The 8,741-nt window shown below is 39.8% G+C and overlaps 1 protein-coding gene across 5 annotated transcripts in view; it reads left to right on the top strand.

Moving 5' to 3' along the window:
• Window positions 1-8,741, top strand: part of LOC149140027 (U1 snRNP-associated protein usp106-like) — a 71,171-nt gene that overhangs the window by 37,838 nt on the left and 24,592 nt on the right. For all 5 annotated transcript variants that reach the window (XR_016264962.1, XR_016264964.1, XR_016264961.1 and 2 more), the window contains exons 5-6: window positions 5,899-5,978; window positions 6,160-6,310. Coding sequence is in view for 1 of the 5 variants with exons in the window: in XM_089450017.1 (XP_089306143.1) it covers window positions 5,899-5,978; window positions 6,160-6,310 (231 nt within the window). In the remaining 4 variants the exon portion in view is untranslated. The remainder of the gene's footprint in view (window positions 1-5,898; window positions 5,979-6,159; window positions 6,311-8,741) is intronic.

The raw sequence follows: 8,741 nt of genomic DNA, 5'->3' as shown, positions 1-8,741 counted from the left end.
GCTTGCTGCCCCTGCGTTGACTTTTCAGGACAGCGTTAACTTTTGTAGAACTGACTTGGGTTGACTCATCTACTGGTTGGAGGGTTGTTGTGACACATGCTGGGCTGGCTGACCAAAGGAGACTTTGCTGGTTGAAGCATCCTGTTGACCGCTGAAACAAACACATACATTTTTCTTGTTTCTGATTTGTCTTCTGTAAGATCTGCTTATATGTTCTATCTGCATTTTGCTTATCTACTTGTATGATTGCTGTGAGAAAAGTGAAATTGCTCTTAGCATAGAACATCTACAAAACTTTACATGGTATCAGAGCTGAGGTGAAGACAAACTCTATCTATAGCAATCATCATCGAAGGAAATGGATTCCTCTAAGCTTGAATTCAGGGAGAATGACAAGCTGACTGGAAGTGATGACTTCCATGCCTGGAAGATGTTATTAGATCTCAAATTAGAAGATCATGATCTCCTAGATCATGTGACAGGGAAGATTCAAGAACCTCCATCAAATGCCTCTGCTGCTGTTAAACACAAGTATAAGAAGGGAGAAATCAGAGCAAAACTGCTGATCAGGGAATCCATAAATAAGAGTCTGGTTGCCTACATATCTGAACTAGGCACATCCAAGGAGATGTATGACAAACTGATACTTATGTTCCGAGTAAACAATGTGAACCAAGTGCTATTCCTCAAGAACAACCTCTGGGATTTGAAGTTCAAGATCGAGACACTTATGTCTGCAGGTTGAAGAAAGCCCTCTATGGGTTAAAGCAAGCACCCAGAGCTTGGTATGAGAGGATGGATAGTTACTTGATGAAGCTGGGCTTCACTCGAAGCAATGCTGATCCAAACCTTTACTTTAAGGTTGAGGAAGGAAAGCCTCTCATTCTAGTGCTGTATGTGGACGACCTCTTCCTGACAGGTGATGACCCTCTCATTCATCAATGTAAGAGGGAGCTTGCTGCTGAGTTCGAGATGAAAGACCTAGGACTGATGCACTATTTCCTAGGCCTGGAGGTCTGGCAGAGACCTGGAGAGATTTTCCTTTCTCAAGGAAAGTATATTGTGAAGCTTCTGGAAAGATTTGGGATGGTGGACTGTAAGTCCGTGTCGACACCAATGGAACTCAACTTTAAGAAGTTGAGTGGCAGCGCTGCAGGGCCTATCTTGGCCAATCCTACTGAGTATCGTCAACTCATAGGAGCTTTGATGTTCTTAGTGAACACCCGTCCGGACATATGTTTTGCAGTGAATACTTTGAGTCAACAGATGGTTGAGCCTCATCATTTTCACTGGGTTGGTGCCAAGAATCTTTTGAGATATCTTCGGGGCACGATAAACCATGGGCTGAGATACACTGCCGGGAGTGTGATACTTCGGGGATATACTGATGCCGATTGGGCTGGCAGTGTGGTGGATCGTAAGAGCACATCTGGATGCTGTTTCAATCTTGGTTCTGCTTCGATCTCATGGATGAGCAGGAAGCAGAAGTCGGTGGCTTTGAGCATCGCGGAGGCCGAATACATTGCTGCTAGTATGGCCTGTTGTGAAGCAGTTTGGTTGAGGAAGCTCTTTAGTGAGCTGTTCCAACATGTGCTAGATACCACTGTAATACTCTGTGATAATCAGAGTGGGATTCGTATGACTGAGAATCCTGTGTTCCATGACCGATCCAAGCATATTGATATCAGGTACCACTTTATCCGGGATATGGTACAGCGAGGCGCCGTAAGGCTCGATCATATAGGAACTGATGAGCAGGTCGCGGATATTCTCACTAAGCCCCTGGGGAAGGTCAAGTTCCTAACCTTCCGTGAGAGTCTTGGTGTCGTGGAAAGACCCTATGATGTGGGTCCTGTTGGACGATGAGCTCTGGGAGCTCTGGGGGGCTTTGGGGATAGCTTCTCGGAGCTATAAGCACTCATAATGCTTCTGCCCCACCCTTGTGATTATTGAGCTGGTTCGCCACTCATTTAATCTGTGCCCTGTATGCATCCTACCCATTGAGTTCAGGGCTCATGGGAAGTACCTCTCATTTGGCCAATGAGGTGTGGAAAAGCTAGAGACTATTAGCAAAGACTGATGGACGCATCAGAGATTGCCGTACTCTCTATCTAGGATGGCATGGTCCAACCACTTGATCTGGGATCAAGATTTGTGAGGTCTGGGACCTCTGGACTGATTATGTCAGTCGGGGAATGATGTCTTTGTGACTGACCCACTTCTGTTCTGAAATAAAGAAGCCAGCAAAGCAAGTTTCGGCGGGATGACTCACGATGTTAATTGCACTAATAGATGGAGTTCTCCCTAGTTGAGAGGGAGTGTTAAATTTGGACAACTAGGTCCAAACTCCATGTTCTGATGCTCAGATTAAGAGGCTAATATTTTTGTTGGATTCCTCTTTCTGAGAGGTGTAAAATCCATATAAAAATAGTCTTAATCCGATGAGCAGAACTTATATTTTGAATTTATTATTCTTAATAAATTATATGTGCAAAGGTCAGCCAGTTTTGTAATGTAGGCTCACATGCCCAACAGATGTGTCACACACCCTCATTGATGGATATATATATACAGGAAAAGTTGGAGAGAATTTGAACACAACATAACTCACATCTTCCTCTCTCATCCTAAAAAGTACGAGCTACCTGGAGGACGAATTTCAGCCACACGTGGGAAGGACGAAGAGGATTTTTCTGCTGCTAGGGTTTCGCAGAAGTTTGACCAGCATTGACTTTGGTCAACGCTTGGTCCAAACAAGCTGAAAACTTGTGGGAGGTTCGATTTTTGAAGGCCATACTACCTGGCACAAAAATCGAGGTCAAAGGGTTGACCGTTTTGCTGCTGCATTGACTTTTAGCTTGCTGCCCCTGCGTTGACTTTTCAGGACAGCGTTAACTTTTGTAGAACTGACTTGGGTTGACTCATCTACTGGTTGGAGGGTTGTTGTGACACATGCTGGGCTGGCTGACCAAAGGAGACTTTGCTGGTTGAAGCATCCTGTTGACCGCCGAAACAAACACATACATTTTTCTTGTTTCTGATTTGTCTTTTGTAAGATCTGCTTATATGTTCTATCTGCATTTTGCTTATCTACTTGTATGATTGCTGTGAGAAAAGTGAAATTGCTCTTAGCATAGAACATCTACAAAACTTTACAATATAACTATATAACTCTGACTGACCAAAAAATCAAAATTCACCATTGCCCAGGATTCCCACGGGAGAAAGTAAACTTGCACTTTGTGGATGCGACCATAGAGTGTTTTTGGAAGAGGCCCAACATCATTAAAAAAAGCTTGGATATGAGTGTGCTTGCAAACGTATTATATTTGAACTATTATGTTGGCTATGAAATGCGCCTCTTTCATAAGCTATATATAAATAATTAACATGAGTCTTAACTCTTAATAATCCCTTCACTCTTGAGTCTTAACGCATGTGTATATATTTAAGCACACCTGTGTATATATATAGCTCTTAATATATATAAGCTCATCTGTTTATAATAATATCTTCACTCTGGAGCATTCAGCAGTACGAGCACAAATTAACATGAGCAGCGAAGCATTCAGCACGATAACAAATTAACATGAGCAGCGGAAACAAACAGGTTCCGTACCCGTTGCCCATCTCAGCGTCTCTGCAAAGTCTGTGGAAAACCGAAACTGAAACTGAAATCTGCTCCGTTAGAATGCAGCGTCCCTGCAAACTTGCGAAGCGGCTTAACCGAAACCGAAATCGTGGAAAACCAAAACTGGAATCTGCTTAACGTTTTCAAATGCCATGTCTCTGCAAAGCGGCTTAACCTTTTAGAATGTGGTGGCAGTGAACCCTAAATGGAAATCGTAAATCGATAATCGCCAAAAAAACGGGAAACTCACCGCAATCACAGACTCACGAGTCAAACTCGCATTGACCACAAGTCAAATTTGGTCAATGCAAGTTTGACTTGCAGAGTTTTGACTCGAGACTTTTGGATGCCAAGCAGATTCAAACTCGCGTGTGATCATGATCACTCAACGATTCCTATTACATTGATGTATAGTGTACAAAGGATGCATATGCCATTAATAATTTAATTAGATAAATCTCAACAAACTCCAGGTGAAGAGTCCCCTTATAACAATATGATACATAGACTATAGCATGTTCTCAAACAGTGTACAATATTCATTTACCATTGTAACTAGATGGGAATTTTTAGATTAAGGCAAATTTTAGGGAAGATGACAGGTTGATCATGATGCAGAGTTGAAATATTTGAACGATGAGCATATAGACTCATTTTGGGACATGTAGTTAGACCTAATCTATATCATCATATCAATAGATTGATCATTGATGAGACACTGAAGTTTGTATTTACAATATTCCTTTTCTATAAAGCATGATGCATCATGATTTCAGTCTTCAAATTTATACATTATCAAATGATTTCAGTTCTAATGTTGTGATTCATGAATGGATTTGGTTTTTGATGTTGAATATGTTTTTAAAATTAAAAAAATATTACTGTATTTTTGTACCTGGCATCTCAAATTTATTAATTATCAAATGAATTCAGTTCTAATGTTGTGATTCATGAATGGTTTTGGTTTTTGATGTTGAATATGTTTGTAAAATAAAAAAAATATTGTTGTATTTTTGTACACGGCGTTTCCCCACTGTATCCAGATCCAGGCATTTCGAAAATCTGGTGGATGTGTATCCAGATCAGAATCTGGTTTTGTATCTGTTTCCATTTCCTGGTAACTTAGCTTCTGAGTAATAGAAAGTTTATGTGACTGCTATTGGAGCCTGTCATTGCTGTCTGGAATATTTCAGATAATTGTGTGAAGTAGATCAGGCCTTACCTAGCTGCTGTACCCTGCTGTTCCATTTTATGCATTGCAGATTTTATGTGGTGTAGACACTGTCTATCTGTTCTTTTGAACTTTCTGACAGAATGCTGTGTTTGCACTTCTGAAATTACTGTACAGAAGTTTTAGTATATGCTAACCTAAGCTTTTGGTAGGCGGAACATGAAGTTCTGAGTTTTAGGACCTGTAGGACTTGAGTTTGAATGCTGATCTGAACTATGACATACAATTGACAGAAATGTGAGTACCAGTGAGTCAAACTCAATGGTTAGACTCATTGAAACTGTATTTGGCTTTCCGTTGGATTAACTTGGTCCTTTTAATGGGTTGATCTGTGTTAGACTCGTGAGTCCAAGTCAAATCCAATGAGCTTCATGCAACATTTGTTGTGTAAATTTGCATGTCATGGTTCAACATTTGTTGTGTAAAGGATACTTATCTCAATTGTGTCTTAGTCATATCTGATCCATATCTTGCTTGTATCCATACTGGTTACATATTTGAATGGATCTTAAGGGAGGGGAAGATATAATTGGGAAACTTAGAATTCTATATCCACCCACCCACACATGGTAACTTTTTTTCTTCTATTGTTTGAGCTTTTTAAAGATACTGCTGGGATTTCCTTAGTGGCTGCATCTGATACATATCTCAGACGTCTCTTGGTTGTATCTGTAAAGGATACATATCTCACTTATATCTTAATCATATCTGATCCATATCTTGCTTTAATCCATATTGGATACAGATTTGTAACTTTTTTGCTTTTTTCTTCTTCTATTGTTCGAGCTTTTTAAAGACGCGGCTGGGATTTCCTTAGTGGCTGCATCTGATACATATCTCAGACATCTGTTGGGTTGTATCCATAAAGGATACATATCTCACTTATATCTTAGTCATATCTGATCCATATTTTACTTTAATCCATATTGGATACATATTTGTATGGATATGAAGGGAGGGGAGAACATATTTAGAAATGTTTTATAATGAATTATATATATTTGTATGCTCACAAAACGATATGGTTTGTTTGCAGAATTGGAAGGGAAATCTGACAATAAGATTAGGGTAATGGAGCAAGTTGAAGAGCTGAGAGGAAAACGAGCTGATAAACAGGTATCATGACTCTAGGTGTTTGCTTTTTTAAATGGAATGCATTGATTTATTTTAGTGCAACTATTTCAATATTGCCAATGCAGCTTTTTTTGGATTAAATATTAAAATTTTATTTTCTGATATTTAGGCCAACCCATAGTTTGCTTCATAATGTTATTGACTTGCTGTTGTTCATTAACAGGCTATGCTTCTTTTGGAGGCTTTTAATAAGGATAGAGCTATGATGCCTCAACCACTTCAAAATCCTCCTCCACTGGCTCCTTTGCCGTTACCTCCTGATGCACGGACACAGGAAATGATAATGGAGAAGCTCAAAATGGCTGAGGAACTGGGTATGCCAATTCTATTATTTGTCAAGTTTGAGAGACCTCCAGATGTGGCCATTAGTTGATTCATAGAAAATCAAACAGTTTTTTTAACTTTGCTTTTTTATTGTTTCTGATTCAGTGAATTTGATCATACTTTGGAGTTTGTCTCTAGTCCACTTAAGTCCTATATTTCTGTAAGTAAAGAATCAATCTATGTAGATATCTCAAATTGGAACGATCTATGTAGAGATGAGTATTAAATAACTTTGTTCTTTTGTATATTGGCTTTTTTCCTGCCATTTTTTAATAGTTCAATTTGGCCACAGCAAAAGTTTGAATATTTTTACTTGGAGATGGGAGTGATAATGCTGTGACAATAAAAAAATAGAAATCCACACGCAGATTACTCGGTTGATACTAGCATTGATGACATTCCTTTCAAGTTGTAATTATTAGAAACGTTGAGATGACCCTTCGGCACTTCTCTGGGAATATTGAAAGCTTTCATTTCACATTACTAATAGAGTTCAGTAAATGTATGCTGTGCAGTTCGCTTGAATGCTCTTGTTTCTTCTTTTATTCCTATGTATAAACACATTTTTCCCTGAGCACAATGGATATATCTAGTTTTTTCACTGAAATATTTCTTCAGAAATTTTCAGCTTACACTTTCTGGGTTCTGAAGTTAAAAGACATCATTCACAGTAGCTGTAGAATTCCATTGAAGCTGCCACTGTATAGAAATGTGTACTAGTGGTTTGAATCAATGTTTTAAAATTTGTCTCAGCTTCGAATGTAGAAAATCCACGAAATTCTGATGATCTGCTATAGAGAATAATCTGAAAACCAGTTTCTTTTTACTAAAATAGAGAATTTCTCTACTTCAAATTTGCAGCGGAATAGGAACAGAAATAAAAGCACAGTCACACAATTCGACAACATAGAATTGTTTGGGGAACCCGACTGGGAAAACGCTCTCTGCTTGTTATTGAAAATTCTATTGAAGAAGGTTGAACAATGGATCTTTCACAATACAATAAAGTTTCATTAGAGAACAGCCATTTTCTCTCTGTTATCACTAAACTGAAACACCCTTGCTTGCACCTTGATCCCTGCTCCCTAACCTAAGGAACTCATCCTTCTTCAAACTCCCACAAGCCTCACCTAGGCTCGTTCTCTTTCTCTCACAACCTCCACACACAAACTCGTGCCTTGTATTGCTTGGCCTCAACAACTCGTGCTCACCAAAACAATGATTAAACTTGTGCCTTTGTTCCTCCTTTTAATGGTAATTCAAATGGTTAAAATTAGTGAGTTCTATATTAGGTAAGTCGAACTGGTGGTTCAAAAGTTAACAAAGGCTCACTGTTAGTGTTAACTCGTCCTTCTTGAATTTTAGGAGGCTAACTCAAACTCTTTGCCCTGTTTCCAATACAACTCACACTAGAAGACAAATAACATGACCCTCTATTTTAACACATTGGTTAATTGCTTCATAACTCGTCTTGGGATCCTATCTTTTAGGAGCTTGAGCATGCCAAACAAGAAGCTCGTTCTGACTCCTATGATCAAGGCACAAATCAAGGAACCCTTTTCTCGCTAATATTTTCAACACTCCCTCTTAGCGAGGAAGGTGTTCCTGGAAGAATCTCATCCACCTGGATCTGTCTTCAACTCTACCAAGTTCTCCGCTGCTGAAGCTGCTCCCTCTGAACTTGAAGACTTCCCTGATTTCTTTTGCGGAACCTCCTTTGAAGACTTGTTCTTTCACACCATGCTCTGTGAGTCACCACTTTAGTCATAAGTGCCATTTACCCTGTGTGCCTCTGTGGCGCTTCCTCTGGTTGGAAGTGATATTGGAAGATTCAATTCTCTTTTGATCTCCCTTAACCAAATCCTTTGCCACTTGGCTCAAACTCTCCCTATATTGGAAGTCTCTCACTGAGTCGCTGTTTTGACTTGCCCTGGGCTATGCTCCTCATCGTACTGTTGGTCAGCCCGACTACCAACTAGCTTAGACTGAAACTGAGATACTGGCTGGGATCCATCTTGAGAGCTTTATCTTGCTCTTGCTCAACCACCACTTCTCTACTCTGAGCTCTACTTGCTTTGCCACTCAAGGCTGCATCTGTCTCAACCCGCAACTTGTAGAGATACTTGACCTTGACACCTATTTTCTTCTTACATCTAGAAGCTAAGTGTTGGAGGTATGCTTTTCTCTGCTAAAGATGAGATCATATCCCTTGTCGTCAAGGGTAGCTATCGAAACAAGATTCTGACTCAATCTTGGAACATAGAGAACATGTCTGAGATGAAGAGGATTACCTGACTCCCTCTGAAAGATGGCAGTACCAACTCCTCTAATTGCATTGCAATCATCATCTCCTATCTCAATCTGAACTTGCACGTCCTTCTCCTTGAGGTGGACGAAACTCTTCTTGCTCCCGGTCATGTG

Source organism: Pinus tabuliformis, chromosome X, assembly GCF_031772625.1.
Source record: "Pinus tabuliformis cultivar Carrire ecotype Pingquan chromosome X, CPIR1, whole genome shotgun sequence".
NCBI classification, from domain to species: Eukaryota; Viridiplantae; Streptophyta; class Pinopsida; order Pinales; family Pinaceae; genus Pinus; species Pinus tabuliformis.
This window is presented reverse-complemented; position numbering and strand designations above follow the sequence as displayed.